Source organism: Rissa tridactyla, chromosome 14 (assembly GCF_028500815.1).
Source record: "Rissa tridactyla isolate bRisTri1 chromosome 14, bRisTri1.patW.cur.20221130, whole genome shotgun sequence".
In the NCBI taxonomy this organism is placed as follows: Eukaryota; Metazoa; Chordata; class Aves; order Charadriiformes; family Laridae; genus Rissa; species Rissa tridactyla.
In genome coordinates, this window is record NC_071479.1 from 4,082,721 (window position 1) to 4,099,868 (window position 17,148).

The 17,148-nt window shown below is 54.0% G+C and overlaps 1 protein-coding gene across 10 annotated transcripts in view; it reads left to right on the top strand.

The window, feature by feature from the left end:
* Positions 1-17,148, top strand: part of DAB2IP (DAB2 interacting protein) — a 162,956-nt gene that overhangs the window by 94,787 nt on the left and 51,021 nt on the right. Inside the window, exon 1 of one of the 10 annotated variants that reach the window (XM_054220324.1) lies at positions 11,127-11,733. The exons of 6 other annotated variants lie outside the window; for them this stretch is intronic. In XM_054220324.1, the coding sequence (XP_054076299.1) occupies positions 11,621-11,733 (113 nt within the window). In that variant the 5' untranslated portion in view covers positions 11,127-11,620. Of the gene's footprint in view, positions 1-11,126; positions 11,734-11,832; positions 12,960-13,026; positions 13,228-13,546; positions 13,612-17,148 lie in introns of those variants that run through there. 3 more of the 10 variants (XM_054220326.1, XM_054220330.1, XM_054220327.1) reach the window with 3 other exon arrangements.

The following is a 17,148-nucleotide window of genomic DNA, read 5'->3' on the forward strand; positions in this document are numbered from 1 at the left end:
ACAAAGCAAATACCGGAAGTAAAACAAACCTCATTAAAATAAAGTGGCTGGGTGAAAAGGCGAATGTTTAACATACCTTTTAGAAGCATATTTCTTTTCTCCATTTTATCTCACTAATGCCTTTAAAAACTGCCTGGAAGTATTCTGTGGCAATCGCCAAAGTAGCTGGAGTTTTTAGCATTCTTACGACGGGCATCGAACATCTCTGATTTTAGTAAGTTTATTTCAAAGTGTGGGGAAAATACTGTGCAGCGGGTGAGTATCTGGGCTGGGTCTATTATTCCTATTTATAATTAAAATTTCTTCAAAGTGCAGCACAAGTATTACAGCATCCTGCAGTAACGTGCCCAGGTGTTCTGCCGCACAGGGGTGGTTTCGCAGTGTTTTGGTCCATTCTCTGCTGTGCACGTATGCAGGATTTTGCTCGGGCGCCTTGCTGAGCTCTGGCTTGTCACCCAGTGCCGTTTTCCATTTTCTCCTCTAAAATTGACTGGCATGGAGAGAAATTCTTGTACATTTTACCTAAGACACTTGCCAGAATAAAGGGAGCGAGGCACTGCTTGGCAATGGTGAAAAGCAAGGGAGAAAGAGAGAGCTTTGTCCATGAGCCGTTTGCAAGCCAAGCCAGTCCCGCTAGGTCACATTCTTGTTCCCTCAGCCTTGGCATGGATCGCCTCTTTTTAATGGAGTCCAGTGTTCCCAGTGTTTCCAAACTCGTTTGAGTGTTTGCAGCAAGCTGGGATGGTCTCCGAGAAACATTTTGTCTGGATCTGATTTCGAGCAAGGCAGCGTTGTTGCATTGGAAGCGGGAGCGTCTCCGCGCGGCTCTCCAGCGCTGGGAAGGGGAAGGGGTGGACGTTGCTCCCGCCGCCTGCAAGGCTGAGATCTCTGCGAGGGTCCACGTCGGTGCCTCAGGGTGGATCGGCCACGTGCTTCTCAGGTGGCTCTCCCAGTTGTCCCCACCTGCAGCGCTTGGGTCTGCACCACGGAGCAGTGCCAGCCCCGGGAGTGCTCCCAGTGGGAGCTGAAGCCCCGATGTGCTCCTGGGGCAGTGTGGCTCTGCTCCAGCCACCCCCTCCTGGGGTACAGACAGGGCATCGGTCCTCAGCGCCGACTCTTCCTACTTCAGATTTGCCGCCCTCGCTCCGTGCTCCCTGCTGATGTGGCCACAGCCCAAGTACAGCGTCGCTGGGGTGAGAGAGGCGTGCGGAGGAGGAAAGCCCTCCCGTCCCTTCCTGAGGAGGGACTCCACCGACGCCAGTGATACTGGGCACTGCGAAACAGATGTGGATCAGAAATGGTTCAAACCTCTGCCTTTACTGGAACACAGCCATTGTGCTTGTTTAGTATTCTAAAAGCAGAGCTAATGACTATTTTTATCTCTATTCTCATTTCTCACGTACATATAAAGTCTCTGTTGATGTTTAGCTTGACAAGCCAGGCTGCAGTTACGATGCCAAAAATCTCAAAACTGTCATGGAGTGAGACAAGGATAAAGGAAAAAAACAACTTAGATAAAAGGGCTATGGACTCAGAAATGCTGCATGTGGCACACTTCCCAATCCTCAGAGAGACTTATTAATTTGCATCGTGGAAGTCTTTATGGTGCACAACTCAAGTGGCTTTCTGGCTCCACTTGGGATCTCATTGGGTTGACGAAGGAGCTGCTTTCACACTTCTGCAGTCATTTAACAGCATTTTGGTTTCTTAAAGTGTGTAAGGAAATAAAGTGTATAAGGGATGGTGTAAGGGAAGCCACACGTCAAAGACTGCACTCTGAAACTGCTCATCAACCTAATGTAGGCTTTTCTTTTTATTGCCTTGTTCCAAACAGTCGTGTTCAGCCTCAGATGTAACATTGAGGCCTTTGCTGCACCCTGGGTGCTTTCTGCCGGAGCAGGAGGACGACCAGGGTTTGGCGCTGCCTGACCAACCAACCTCACATCGCAGGCGGGCACTGGAACACGCGTTTGGGTTTCCTCCCCGAGCTTCCGTAGAGCTCGGCTTTCCTTTTGTCGAGACAATTACATTGGTCGTTACTAAAATAAAACCAGAAGGGGAGTAAAATGATTCATCTTTCCAAGCAGCTTTGCTAGTGTCATTAATTCAACAGCAGCAGGAATGTGTCTGCTTAGGAAAACGTGCCTTGTCCAAGGGACTGGACTGCTCCGAAGGCTGCGTCCTCGTTCGCCTGGGAGGGCTCAGACGTAATCCTGTGCTAGTGACAGTGCTTCTGACAAGGACCAAAAATCCGTGTTTGCCCTGGCACCGTCGTCCCTCGGGGTCAGCGGGATCGGGGCGGGCAGAGACGTGAGCCTGGGCTCTCCCTGCTGAACCCCTCGGAGCAGGGTGAAGCCTTCTGCCAGTGAACCGTCATGGGGAGCCTGCGCTGCTGCTGCCAGCCCCGCGAAAACTCTCTGTTCCCGGGGGACTGGGGGTCTAAGCTCTTTATAAAAAACACAAAACTAAACTAAAAAAAAAAAACCTTAAACAAAAAATCTAAGTTATTATCCCATCCCATTTGTAAACATGGATGTGTGCATCGAGGGCACTCCAGAGAGAAGGCTCTTGGCAGCTTTTCCGAAGTTGTGCGGATGCCGCCCGGCAGCTGCTGGTGCAGCTGGTTTCTGCAGAGGCGCAGAGGGTGTCACCCGTCCCCCTGCACCGGGGAAGGCTGGCTCGTGTTCTCCTTGCGCTACCCTCCGGAATCAGCCAGCCAGATCCTCATCAGTTCGGCATTTCTCAAGTGTCCAAAGAAGTGAAGAAATCGTGGAACATTTTTCTCATGTGGCAATTGTTTTAATTTCTCAGAAATCTGCGTTGTATCAGTACTGTCCCCGTCCCACCCCTTCCATGCCAAATGAGCCCAGCAATTTGAATTGTCGTCCTCGTGCTCTGTAAATGACATATGACTGGAGGTTATGGAGTGACTTAGTCACAGAATGTGCGCGGTTACTCATCAACAGCCAGGGTCCGTTTTGTGTGATTCCTGTTGACAAGCTGATGATTTCCTAGTGGAAAGCCAGCCCTGACACCAGGCATGCGCCCAGCGTCCCGCCGGGGCCGGGAGTGAGTCACGCTCCACGTGGTCACCGCCAGCCAGACCGTTCCCCAGCGCGCCCCTGTGTGCTGGGAAACTCGCAGGATTCTACCGGTCGGGAAGATGATGTCAGGGAGCTACAAACACAGCGCAGGCAGAGGGAAGGAGTACTTGGGGGCTGGTAATAGGAAATACAGCGTCTAGTCTCACGGTCTGAAGCCAGTATGGGCTGGGACGGGCTTTTGAGGAGCGCTGGAGAAGTGGCACTGTATGAGGTCCCCCAAGGCTCCAAGCGGCATCTGCCACCCTGGCCGGCAGCCTGGGCAGGGGACACCCGGCCGGGGATCGGTGGCCGAGCTCCTGGCCAGGCTCCTGGCCGGGGAGGTGGCACAGCTATGGCTGAAAAGAGCTCTCCTTTCACCTGAGCTGGTTTGGGAGCTTCAGCCGAATCACCGGCATCTGGCTGTGCCTGCGTGTCCCACGATGAGTCCTGCTCTGCCTCCAGCCCTGTCACACAGACATCCGGAGGTGGCTGGGGGTCAGTCCTGTCCTGGGAAGGTGTTACGGTTTGAGAAACCCACAACAATTTATTGTTGTCTAGACAATTATTCTATCAATCACCCCTACCTGGGAAGGGGGATTGGGGGAAAAACAAGGAAACATGAGGATTGAAATAGATTTAATAGGATAAGACTAAATAATTAACAATAATAATACTAAAGAACCAGTATTGATCCCGATACCAATATAAAATACGCGAGGATTATGCTCAACCCATTCTGTCATGGAAGCCGTGTGCTCCCAGCGGGGCAGCCAGTGTGGGACCCTGCGAGCGCTGCGGCTTCGGGAGGAAGGGAAGGGCTCAGGGTCCCGGCACCGGGACAAGGAGTGCTCAGGATGGCAGCCATCAAGGGAGAGAGAGAACTTCTAATTTATATTGAATGTGCTGTTCATGCTATGAAATAACCCTGTTGGCAGCTTGGGTCAAGTGCCTGGGTCTTGCTCCTCCTCATCCTCACACCTGGCAAGCTCGAAAACACTGAGACCAGGTTTCACCTGCACACCAGAGCCGGCTATAAAGTAAATATTTTCACAAATGCAGACACTAGAGTCTCCTAAAAGTGCAGTTTTCCCAAGCATTAGAAGAGAAACTAGTCCTGTGTCGCTCAAACCAGGACAGAAGGAGAGAGGGTACAATCTAGGGCCACACAGCGTGTCCTTTTTAAATGGCTCCGGTTGTTCTATGAGGCCATTTTCGGTCTTAAGGCTTCCTGTGGAGGATGGGTGGCCGCAGTGGGTTACAGCTCGTGTCTGTGACAGTTCAGTGATGGGAAGCGGGAAGTAAGTTGGGACTGGTTGGGCTGGGCTGGACTTTGCTTCACAGTGTTTATAGCGCTGTTGCTCATTCGGGACCTAACCTGCTGCTTTCAGTTTTGATCCCTGGGCTGGTATATAAAGATGTCCAGGCTCTGGCTGGCGAAGCCGGCAGGGAGAAGATGCGGCACAGTGGGCTCCTGCCGCCGGAGGGAGGTGAGTCCTGCTCATCCGCCGGCTCCGGGCTGGGAGATGCCCAGCACTGCCTGCTCGGTGCACACCTGGCCGCGCCACCCGTGATTCCCCTCTGTGGCTTCCGTGCTGCGGGACTGGCCAGTGCAGCCAGGAGTGACGGGCACCTCCAGTGCCCGGCGGGAACCTTCTCCTTCCCCACCCTGGGGATGCTGCAGGACCCGCCTTCCTTTTGGGCAGCACTGGGTTTCTGGTAGCTCGTTTTATCTTTCAAGCCTTCTGTGTTCCCATCTGATGGAGTCTCGGGCAGGAAAAGAGGTGCAGGGAATGGGGAGAGGAGGCAGCAGGGGCTGGGAACAGGCAAAGTGAGGGCGGTGGATGTTGGGGAGGAATTTGCAGAGCTGGACCCCAGAGTTCAGCCTCAGGCTTAGGGCTGTTCTGGCTTAACTCTGCCCTAGCGTTATGCAGTTGTCAGTTCCAGAGAAGCTCGCTGTGCCCCATTGCCGGCGTGCCCTCCCTGACGGTGCCGGTGAGGGGTGCTGGCACTGGGACGGGTGCCACAGCGCTGTGGGCAGCGCAGCTCCCCAGGCCAGCGTGGCCAGGCTCGGTGACGTCGGCTGGTTTTTATAGGTACTTAAACCTACAAATGTGTCGGCTGCCTCCCCAGGTGCAGTAAGTTCTGATTTACTGATGTACAGCTTGTGTTACCAGAATAAATCAGGCTGCTAACAGCCAGCTGATGGGAGTCCGGCACCTTCGCGACCCCGAGCTGGAGATGTTACCCTGGCTGGGGGGGGACCCTGTGGCCCATCGTACTCTGCCCCTTCCCCTCGCCTCATCTCATTTCTCGTTCTCTGCCATCAGCCACGTGTGCCCACCGACACGCACCCCTCCAAAACGGAGTCTGGTTTTAGCTGTGATGGTGTAAATCCAGGGCAGCCTCATCCGCTCGGGAGGAGATTGCAATTTGGTTAATGAGAACATACGCTGGCCCTGTGTATTCCCAGGGATTTGATGGAAGCTTAGCATCTGTCAGGATAAGAAAAAGTGGTTTAGTGGCAGTGGCGTAGAGGCAGCTCAGAGGATGGGCAGCGGGGCAGAGGCGGTGCTGGCTCTTCCCTCTTGAGGGACGGTTTTATATTCCAGCAGAGGGAGAAAAAAATATTTGTGGAAATCAGTGTTTTAAGAAAGTAAATGCAAGAACAAAATCTAAACCCTAACTCTCCCTATCAAAACATTTTGGATTTTCTCAGAAGAAAGTAAAGTAAGAATTTTTGGTTTCTGCTATGCAGATTTAACCCTTCAGAGCTGGGGAGCCCCAAAGCAAAGCCAGTGACGGCGGGTGGAGAAGGCAAGAGTCGGGAGAGTGTGTAAGGAGTGGAACCCAGGCTAGATATGCAGAAAAAGATGTGTCTGTGCATCTTCGTTTATTTTAACTCTATTTACATCCACTCAGGCTCTGAGTGCAGTGTGCCTACGTAGTTTTAACTCTTCCTGTGATCAGTGCAGGCTGATGGCCTAAAATGCAGGTTTACACATTACAAATGGAGTAAAATTGCAGATGAGACGGGCACGCTTCTACCTCAGCGGAGTTAACGGAGGCCACGCCGGGTTGCAGGGAGCTTTGTGGTGACCCCGAATACCTACCGCAAAGGAAAATCCTCCCTGATTCTGTCGGTATAAAAATTCTGCACAACCCAACGATCAGCGTAAAATACAGCCATTTTTGCAACGAAGATGAGCTGTAGTTTAATTTGGTTAATAACTCGGGCAAGTTAATCCTGTTCAGGCAAGGATCAAACCAGTTTCAGTGCATCTGTGTTAGTGCTTTGCATCTGTCTGAGTAGATTGATCTGAAACAACTCGGTTACAAAAGGAACTTGTTTCTGCTGTGCACCTACTGCATCGGGGCTCAGCCCTGCCCCTGCTCCTGCCTCCGGTCCCCTCCTGCCGCGTGAGCCCTGGGGTCACCTTGCCCTCGGGAGACATGAGACAAGGATGGAGACGCTCGTGTACCAGACAGGGCAGCTCACAGAGCTCGTCGGGAATCGCCACGTCCCAGCCAGAAGACGGTAAAAAGTGTTTCTGGTCGGAATGATTTACTGTGTCTAAATTCATGTCTCGGAGAGAAAGAAGTAATCAAATGCACAGCAACCCTGTGTAAAAAATACACGGCAAATACCCTGTGTAAAAAAGACAAAGCCCTTTTTTTTCAGGCTGCACTTACTCTAGGTATCACTGTGATACTTTATCAGCTCTCGCTATACAGAGATTTATATGAAATCATTTCTATTCCATTGAAGTAATTTTCAGAGATTAATTTTTTAGGGTATTAGCATTGATTCCTGAGTGCACGTGCCCTCCTCCTCCCGCCAGCAGTCTATATCCAGGGAGAGCGGCATTGTCTGAGTTGGAGGAAAGCTCACTGGCCCTAATTTATTGAAAAAATTAATTTCAGGTTTAAAATGGGACTGTCATTTATGAACCCTATTCAATCTGTTCTTCAATCCTGACTCTTCCCTCTGACCTTTTCCATATCTTAAATCCTCTGGGCTGTACACTGTGTTCATTAGTTAAACTTTGAGAAGGGAGCAGCAGGTGCGGGTTGTGGATAAGGACTGCACGCAAGCTTGGCTCTGTCCTTATCCGTGTACCCCGAGCAGGCAGCGGCTGGAATTTAATTTAGGGCAGTGCCAGGATTTGGACTTTTTAAGAGTTTTTCACAGTTTGTAAGTTTTAATAACAATTTTTACATCCGCTCTGGAAGTAGCTGCCCCTGGCATTGCGTGAAGTACGCAGTAATGATACTTGCACTTTAAAATGTGAGCTGGAGAAACGACGCGGTGCATCAGTGCACTGGTATTGCCCAGTTTAATTCCTGGTCAGGGAGTCTGGAATGGCAAGAGCCAGCCTGGGCAGAGAGGGGTCCCCGGGGCTGACCGGGCTCGGTGGGAGCTGCACCGCACGCTGCTCGGGGGAGAACAGGCGGGTCATCCTGCAAACGGGTTATCAGCCCAAGTCAGAAAGGAGATATGGAGAGACCAGTAAAAGAAAGTGCGGTGATTTTTCCTGCCTGTATGTTGGTGGAGTAGATGCCGTCAAGCTTTCCGGTGCCGATGGCTTTTCCCGAGGTCCCGTCCTGTCAGGCATCGCTGCACGGACCCTGCAGACAGACACGTCTCACTGCTCGGGGATTTGGGGATGTTCTTAGTATGGATGTGGCAGTTTGTGGAGGCACTGTGGTCCCTGTGGCAGTGTCACTGATTTCTGTCAGTAGCTGGCTGCGGAGAGCACCCCGGAAGGGAAGGCTCCGGGCTGCGGGGAGAAGGGGGCTGGTGGCTACCCCAGGCCTGCGGGACAAGCCCAGGGACTGGGCTAAGGGGCTGGGAGCCTGCACCCGCTCCGGCACCGGCGCTGCCTTCAGCATTCCTTAGAGCTTTCCGAGTTCCCTTTGTCCCTGATTTCCCTTGTCAGTGTACGCTCCGAGGCTGTGTACAAGAGTGCAAAAATACTCGGTGTCTTCCAAGGGCCGGGGTCTCCTGTAACGTGCCGGCGGCAGAGGAGAGCAGGGACAGGGCCTGCGCTCCTGGGATGGATCGCCTGCAGTTACAGCTCCGAAAGCCATAGAAAAATCACTGACTTCATCGGTGTGAATCTCTCATGCCATCTGAAAAAAAAGTTCCCATGAGAAGGATGAGCTTTATATCCCTAAAAGACACTAAAATCTATCTGGCTAGCAGGCAGATAGCAATTGGAAGAAATTAGCTTTATATCCTGGTGCCATCTCTGGATAAAATACACACAATCAAAACAAACTTTGAAACACTTTCAGCTTTCCTTCCCTTCTTTTTTATTTAATGAAGAGTTCAGCAGCAGCAAAAGAACATCTTCCTAACTTTATTCTGATTATAAACTTTTCATTGATCGGATGGGGTTTTTTTAGGATCATTTTGTTTAAGAACATCATTCAGTCTCTGAAGTCAGCTATTACCTATTAAACTGAAGCTATTATATATGCCAATATTGTTAGACAGAAGGACAAATCACAATAAAAATGTAGTGTATATGCTAAAACATGTATTTGTGTTTGTCAGGCTCAAAGTCATGTGCCGTTGGTAGCCCTGTGTAGTTTAGATTTGAAATTCAAAACTTGACTCCTGCAAATGCTTCGTGGCTCCAATTGTCGTAGCATGTTAAGTAGTGTCTCTGAAGCGAGACTAATAGCCCAAAATGATATTGAATGTTTGCAGGAACGGGACCTCACAAAAAGGTTTATAAAAATCTGCTGCTAATAGCAATGTTACGTTTTAAATAAAACCTCCAGAAAAGCTGAGTGGCATCTCAGTAAAGACAGGTTTCCTGTTGATCGGGATTACATTCCTAGAGGAAAGTCTAATGCTTGTTCAGGAGAGCAGAAAAGTGGAGCTAATTACAAGCAGAAAGAGAAATTGGCTGGTCCAGATCCACTGTCTCGCCGCTCTGAAATATGGAGTAAAAGGCAGCATTAGTCAGAGGTTAAATATTCCTCCAGTGTAAATACTATTTGATACGGTGCCTGATTTTTCAGAAGTGGTAGATGTCAATTCTGCTACGTTGCTGCCGCTCGGCTTTTGTGAACGTCGAGCCCATTTTAATAAAACGGGTGGAGAAGTCTTTCCACAATCTCTTAGTGTAATCTGGCCGTTGTTCCTCCACTCCAAAGGCCTGGCTCATTTTTGTGCCCTTCAGCTTCAGGTTACCCTTTTGCTGCAACGGAACGGAAGGACCAAACAAACACACACGACCGCAGTCAAGGTTACGGGCTGCGGAGCTGCTGTTCTCGGGCGCTCGGAGGCTACTCCGTGAATCTGCGGGTTGATGCAGGAACGTGGCCGGTCCCGAGAGTCCATTTAACGGTGCCTGTGGTGAAATCCGCACGTTGCGTGGTGGTGCCGTAGGTTGTAGTGCGTGCCTTGAAGAGTTTTTCAGAAGAGCCCCACAGTAATGACTATGCCCACCCCAACGCTTGAGCAGCATCCCAGTAACAGCCAGCCGGTTGTGCGGTGACACGTCTTTGCATGTTAATTATGCTGAAATATGGGATTGTTTGACCTTTCTAAAATAAGCGCTTTTTAGGACATTGACAGGCATTTTTATTTTATCTGTAAATTTGGAATAAATCTGGTCCTTTCCACTGCGAACTCTTCCAGTTTAGTAGGGAATTTGGATTTTCGCAGTGATAGGCAGCATGGTCGTAAAGCGCTGGCTTCACAGCCAACAAAAAGTGAGAGATACTTGGGTTTAATAGCTCGAAAAGGTAAACAGCGGGAGCTGGGAAAGGTCACTGCCCAGAGGGCTGGGGCAGAGCCGTGCCTGGCCACCCTCCCCGTCCAGCCCAGGAACCGGAGTCAGCCCGGCCCAGCTGGGACCACAGGAGAAAAAGTGACGCAAGAAAGAGGACTACAGATAGTACAAATAATAATCGCTGAGCCCGACTGTGGATGGAAAAATTACTCTAATAACCCACTGAAGGTGCTATTTGACCTGCCCTCTGACGAAGCGCAGTGGCTTTCCCTTCACAGGTGCCGTTTCTGAGACAGTGGGTGGGTGGGTGCTGGGATCCCGTGAGGTGCAAATGTGAAGAAGGGGTAGGGGTGACGTACAGTGCCCCGGGGATGATGCCGGCGCTGGCAACGGCAGTAGTAGCTCTGACCCTGCTGTACACCTGCGTATCAGCCTCCCAACGGAGCCGCCCTGGGGAGAACAGCAGTCTGCAGGGAAAAAACCTTCTGCGGATGAGGAATGAGGTACAAGCTTGCTTCAAGGAAGCTGGGATAAACCTTGGCTTGGAATAAAATTAGCTGAGATTTTGACATACAGACTTCTTTTTTGGTGTTAGTAACGCTCACTGCAGCAGTATTTAAACGTTGAGTCAACGGAGTGCGGTGTCTTCCCCGCCTGGCACTCCCTGGGGAGGGGGAAAGCGCAGCCCCCGAGGCCCCAGGCTGCCAGGATTTAGCAGCTGTAGCTCCTGAGCGATGCGGGGACATTGGGCGCAGCGGCCGTGGGGCGGGCAGGGGGGTGATGGATGAGCGGTGCCTTACAGACCTGGAGCACCAAGGAGGTCGCGTGGTTTGACACACAGACCCAATTCCAGCATGATGGAGGGGGCGGCTGGCTGGGGCAGGGGCACGGCAGCACCGGACCTTTGGGCGACACGTCACACGGTGAGAGTGTGAAGAATGGCTGTGCGGGAGGACAGTGCCCTGGAGCACCCGGGGGCTCCAAGCCCATACCTTACACCGTCTCCCAGTGCCTGGCTTATGCGCCCGCCCTACACTGACCAACCGCCTGGAACTTCAGGTTGGGGACAGGGGAAATTCAACTGGGCAGTTCCCAGCAAACAGAGCTCTCTCGCTGGGTCTCGCTGGTCTTCTTCCTTCATATCTGGTGGCAGCAGCGGAGCAGTGCTGAGTCCCTGCGTCAGCTGGAGCTGCCGCCGTTCCCAGCACATCTGGCTTCCTGCTGGAACGCAGGCCAAAAGCACATGCTTGTTGGGTTTGGTACTTCCTTCCAGATTGTCCTAATAATGTGTCTGAACGTGCAACAGAAAATACTCCAGCGCCGGGCTGCAGAGAGAACCTGGACTCTCCTTCCTCCCGCTGCCTTCGCTCTGCTCCGCTCTCCACCCACTGCAAGTGCGAGGGCTCGTTCCAAAGTTCAGGTTCTGTATTTTCGTGCCTCGCCAGAAAGATAAAAGGGCTGGTAAAACTGTAACTTGACCTTAGCGTTTCGCTGCCGCGAGGGAGATAAGGTGCTAAAGGAAATACGGAGAGCCAAGCACGGGTGGCGGTGGGAAAGGGGACCCACACGGCCAGGGCTCCCCGTCGGGGACCAACACATGGGACTTCCCTGGGAGCTGCTGGTGAGCCCGGCTCAGAGGCGGGAATGGCTGTGGATCGCTGACCGGGATTTCAGTCTGGCGTGCACCATCTTTTTGCTCTGCCACACAAAGGACCCCTGTGCTGCTGCAGATTTGAGAACGAAAAGATTGACTGAAGCTGCCTGTTATTATTATTTTTGGCTACTCCAGCAATGTATCAAAAACCTGACGCTGGGTTGATGCTGGTGCCCTACTTTATAGAAGCCCTCAAAAGCAGATCGAGGACAGCGAGCTTGTCTCTCTGCGTGGCATCTGCCAACAAAGGGTGAGAAAACTTCAAACCGCTGGCGGGGGAGACGGGGGGAGGCAAAATGTGCTAAATCCAGAGCACTGTTCGCAGACTGCAAGGGGAAAGGGGTCTGCATGTTCTCCACGAAGGAGACAAGGAGGGAAACGCGCTGACCGGGGTGTTCTGCTGCCAGCATGGCTGTGAGCTGATGCCGTCGTCCCCAGGGCGCAGTGGGGACCGGTTTACCCTGGAAGGATGAAAAGGACCCCACTGGCCTTAGGTGACAAGTGCTCCTTATTATTCAAGCCCAGCCATAATGCTGCCAGTCCTTCACATTTTCTGGATCCTTTGGAGGTGAGAGAGGGTCATGCCCACCTTTGGCTGAGGAGGAGAAGCGTAAGTGAGGATGTGCAGGGAGCTGGTGTTGGAGCTGGGCAGAGAACATACGAATTTTGACTCGTTTGTCAGCGGTGCTGGCCAGAGGACAGTCCATCTGGGAATCTGGCTTACCGGAGGAGGCGACACTCATGCCTGCTGCCTCAGGCGGGACCTGCCCGTCTCCTGCTCCGAGTCCTGCTTCCTTCCCCTCTGGAGCGGGGAAACCTTGAGAATTCTTGGGAATCAGGGATATTTCCCTTTGCTCTGGTTTCCCCCCCAGTGCTGAGCGGCGGATGCAGTCCAGGTGCCTGCTTTCTCCCCCGATCCGGAGCAGCCTTGCATGAGCTGGAGGATTTATGATTTGCTGCAGACATGGACGGTAGCCTTTGAAAAGTGGGAAAGGAAGCAGCCATAAATAACAGGCAGGGGACAGTGCCATGTGGTGGTTTTTCATTTACTAGATAGTCCTACTTTGTTCTTGATGAGTAATGGAGGCATTTGAATACGCCACGATGACAGCAGCAGTCTGGCTCTGGGAACGTGTCGGCGTGGGCTGGGTGAGGATGGTGGCAATCAGGACAGTTGGACCACGCTGTGTAGCCTTCCCCTCTGCTCTCCTCTGCCTCACGTCCTCCTCTCGCACTTACCTGCCGCTCTGGGCACCGTGTTTCCTGAGTCTGCATTTCAGCAGCCCCGAGCTGCGTGGGGAGCAGCGGGGAGCCGGGCTGTGAGGACGGCCGGCCGTCACCGAGCCTCGCCGGGTGCCAGTCGGCGTTTGGTCCCCATGCGGCGAGGGGTGCCGAGGTGCGGATCATGGCTCACGCCGGTGCTGCCGGCTGCTGCTGCAGGCGCTACTCCTTACTGTGGATTGCGCTGCTGCAAAGGTCAGTGACTCGGCTTTCCGAAATGGGCAAGGAATGCGCGTCGCATCCCAGGGCAAGGACACCCGGGGCCTGCCTTGTCCCCCCTGCGCTCCGGCCATCCTGCAGGACGGCCTCCGGAGGGACACGCTCCGGCAAGAAGCGCCCTAGTGCAGGGTTTTGGCATTTTTGCAAAAATAAAGGCTCCTGGGAGAACTGGATTTTCCCGAGGTTTATCACAACAAAATGAAAGCGGCGAAGGGACACGGGGACGGGCTGGCTTTGGCGAGGGGTGAGCGGCTGGGCGACCCCGGGCCCCCGGGGAAGGGTGGGCGGCGGCGGGGGGGGGTCCCGGCCGGGCTGCGGGACCGGCTGCTCGGCGGCGGGGCGGGGGGGTCCCGGCCGGCACCCGGGGAAGCGCCACCCCCGCCCGCGCCCTCCGGAGCGCAGCCTGGGCTCGGCGCGGCTGCCGCGGGGGGCCGCGGCCGGCGGTGGCGGAGCGGGGGCGGCGGGCCCGGGGCGCTCTGCCCAGCTACAGCGCAGCCAATCCGGCGGCCCCGGGCGGGCGGGGCGGTGGCGGCGGCGGCGGGGCCGGCCCGGGGCGGCGGGGAGCGGGGGGCGGCCCGGCCGGGGCCGGCGGGAGCGCGGCATGGCCGAGGCGGAGCGGGCCCTGCGGGTGAGTGCGGGTGTGCGCGGGGGGCGGCGGCGGCGCCCTCGGGAACGGCCCCAGTTCCAAACTCCGCGCACGGGCTGCGGCCGCCATCGGGAGCCAGACCCCGCGCATCGCTCGGGCGGGACCGGGATGGGGATGGGGCGGAGGGAGGCCTCGAGCGGGAGCGGGGCCGGGGCCGGGTCGGGCAGGGAGCGGAGCGGAGCCGGGGCCGGAGCCGCTCGGCTGTCGGGCAGCCGCCGCCGGGTGGTCGCCGCCCGCCGGTCGCTCCCAGCCCCGGTCCTCGGCGGGGATTGTTTACTTCCAGCCGCGCTCCGTCCGTGGTTCGGTGCGTTAAGAATTCCCGTTTTCGTGGGTATTTCCGACCGCGCCGTGGCGGCGGGCGGCCGCCCATGGCCGGGCTGCGCGGGCAGGGCCGCGGCCGGGGACCGCGCTGGCGACTTCGGCTTCCCCGGGGATAATCCGGGAGGAGAGACCCGGCCTCGCGGGCGCTTTCCTGCCCACGCTCTGCCTCCGGGCTTGCGTCAAGCAAAATTTCAGCGATAAAATTGAAAACCTTTACCCCCGCCCTCCTCCCGCGGCGGAAGCTTGGGAGTCTCCAGCACATCTGGGGAGCGGCACCCCAGTGTTCCAGCTGTGCCGCCCGCGGGGGTGGCAGGGACCGGGGGGCTCGGGGCAGCGCCCACAGCAGCCGCACGCCCTGGTGTTGCTTGGGCCTCCATGGAGCATCCCCGGGTGGTTTTCGGGGCTCCAGACGGGTGCTGTGGGAATGACTCGTTCTCGGGGTTGTTCGGTGGTGGATCTCTGCGCTTGCATCAGGTTTGTACCGACACGGCTCTGTTAATGTGTGCTGGTTTAGCCTGATGTGATAAGAAAAGGTAATTTTTTTTTAAATGAAGCATCGGTTTCTGTTAAAAGCAAGATGGTGGTGCCACTCTGCTCTTGGGAAAGAGGGAGACGTTACTTCCTTAGCTTCTTTGCATCATTTTTAATTATTGAAACTCAGGCAGTACTTCTGATCACCTTTTGTTTCTTGCTCTTTAGGCATTCTGCTTGCTTTTGCAGTTTTTCTCATCTTGCACATTACAAATCCGGTCAGTTCCTTGCTGGTTACACTGTGCTGGACCTGCAGGTTGTCACTGACGAACTTTGCAGCAGCACCTTGTTAAACAAATATCCACGCTCAGGTGAATGTCACGGGTTAAAATCGTCCTTCAGGTTGGCAAAAACAACATTTGGAATCTGGTATGAGCTGACAAAGTCCTTTTGAATGTAATTAATTCTGCTGCCAGTTAAAACTGAGAACAGCCTAAAACCAAGGGCAGGCATTAGTAAGTTTAATTACATGTCCTTTGTGTTGCTCAGCAAAGGTGTTGCGTTAGGGTAACGTGTGACACCAGCTTCCCATCAGGAGCGTGCCGAGGGGTGTTTCCCAGCACCCTGCCACCCAGAGGGCCCCAAAGGCTGCAGAGCATCCACCTTCCCTCCAGCCCACCGTGCGCTGCCAGGGCAGAGATCAGCAGCTGGCCTTCAGAAACCTGCCAGAGAAAGTTGAGGTTAGCAGAACGTGGAGAAGGATGTGCTGCAGCTTCATCCACACATCCTCTCCTACGGGAAAAAAAAAACATTCTCTCATCTTCTGGGAGCGTGCAAGTTCTCTTGCGCTGTTGTTCTTGCGTATTCCCATAACATCACTTTCGTATTTATTTGTTGAATTGGAGCAGGATGAGGCGGTGGGGAGGAATGGATGAGAAGTCCCGGCAGTGGTCAGGAGGTTCGTGGGAAGTCAGCGCCGGTGGGGGGGGTCACACAGGCGACGCTGACGAGGGCTCGGGGAGAGCTGCTGTGCAGGAGAGCCTGGTTTGCATCCGCTGCGGGACCAAAGGCTGCCATCAGACCAGTTTGGTGGTCCCAGTTGGTGACCAGCATCAGGGCGGCTCCAAGGCTCTGGTGGGACAGCCTGCGCCCGGCAGAGCTCCCCGGCGCCCGGTTTTGCTGCCCCCGGTGAAGCTAGCAGAGGATGGCCTGTGATTTACTCCCATCTGCCACCGCTAAAATCCTTCTCCCGTCTGATGTTGCAAATCAATTTGGTGGAATTGTCCACTTTGTTCTCAGTCATAACAAAACCTAATCCCCAGGCTGGAGACAGATTTAAATTCTGTCTACACTGCACGTGGATCCCCCGGCGTGTTCCGCCGCGTTTGTGCGTGCAGGACCCCCTGCAGCGGACGTGCGCTGGGTAAGGGCTGCCGTAAAGACCCTCTTCCCAGCTGGTCAGAGAAAGGAACTGTCAGCCCTTGAAAAGCTGTATGCAGGGAATGTTTCCTGGCGAGGAGACGTGTCGCGGAGTCAAACCTGTAATTTAGGAGATCAGATCCCTCTGACGGTGGGGAGGCATTCAGGTTGCAAAGGCTGACTCTGCAGCTGGTATCGATGGGACATCTCCAGCGTAGTGCCCGGGCTTCCTTCAAAATTCCCCAGTCTGTTTGTGCTCTCAGAGTGGAGCAGTAGGAGATTTAAGAAAGGCTCTTTATTTTTTTTCCCCATGTTTCAGCGTCGCGTTTTATGTCTGCTCCATCCCTCTGCAGCTGCCCAGCCAGGTGCCCTGCTTGTTCCTGTCTCTCAAAAATATCAGGAAAATTTTCATGATAAAACCCCAGAAGCAGCAGCTGGGTGGTTTCGGGCAGGTCAGGTTCTGAAATGAAAACCGATGGGGTTGCCCCTTTGAGGGCTTGTCTTCACAAGAAAGCAGTTTTGGAATACGAGTGTATGAGTTTAACCCACAAGACCTGTTCCAGAATAATTCTGTGTAGACAGGCCCTAAATTTTTTCCTTCCTTGTGGCCTCGGCAGAGTATCTTTGTTCTTGCAAGAGCACGGAGCCTAGGCTCCCCATCAGTCCCTCCTGTCCCTCTGCGGAGCTGCTGCCGACGGATGGGTGCTGCCTCCGATGCTCAAAACCCAGCCCTGGAGTTTCGGGAGGAGAGGACGGATTGTCCCTCGTGCTTCTCGCTTGTCCACCAAGTCTTTGCTGCAGTCCACGAGCTCCTGGTCAGGTTAGGTGTGCTGTCACAGCCCGGTCATACTTGACGTCCCTAATTCTTTCTGGCTGCCTCTGAAGGAAGCAGGCAGAGGGGGATTGCATCCCTTCACATGGTAATGTTTTATGACTTTTATTATTTAGAACAACAATCCTCTCTCGTTGCTCTTGGGCAGTAAACCTCTTCTTTTAATAACCAGAGACTGGCTGTCTCTCCGTAGGACTCTCCAGGTCAGTGCCGGTAGCAGTAATGTTATTTCTCTTTAGAACTAATGTGGTCTTTTATGAGATTTTTTTCCCCTCCCTTCATTTCAACCGAACTTTAGGCAAGTAGAAAGGGATTAAAATAAGGCCCATGGCAAAAGGAACTGAATGTGCTGTTTGGAAGGAGGGTTTCCTGCTGTGAGATGTCTCTGGGCAGCTGGCGGTTCCCACCATATTAAAACAGGGGTGTAGGAACTGAATTTGATCAGCTCACGTGGGCCGGGCCGGGCCCTGGAATAC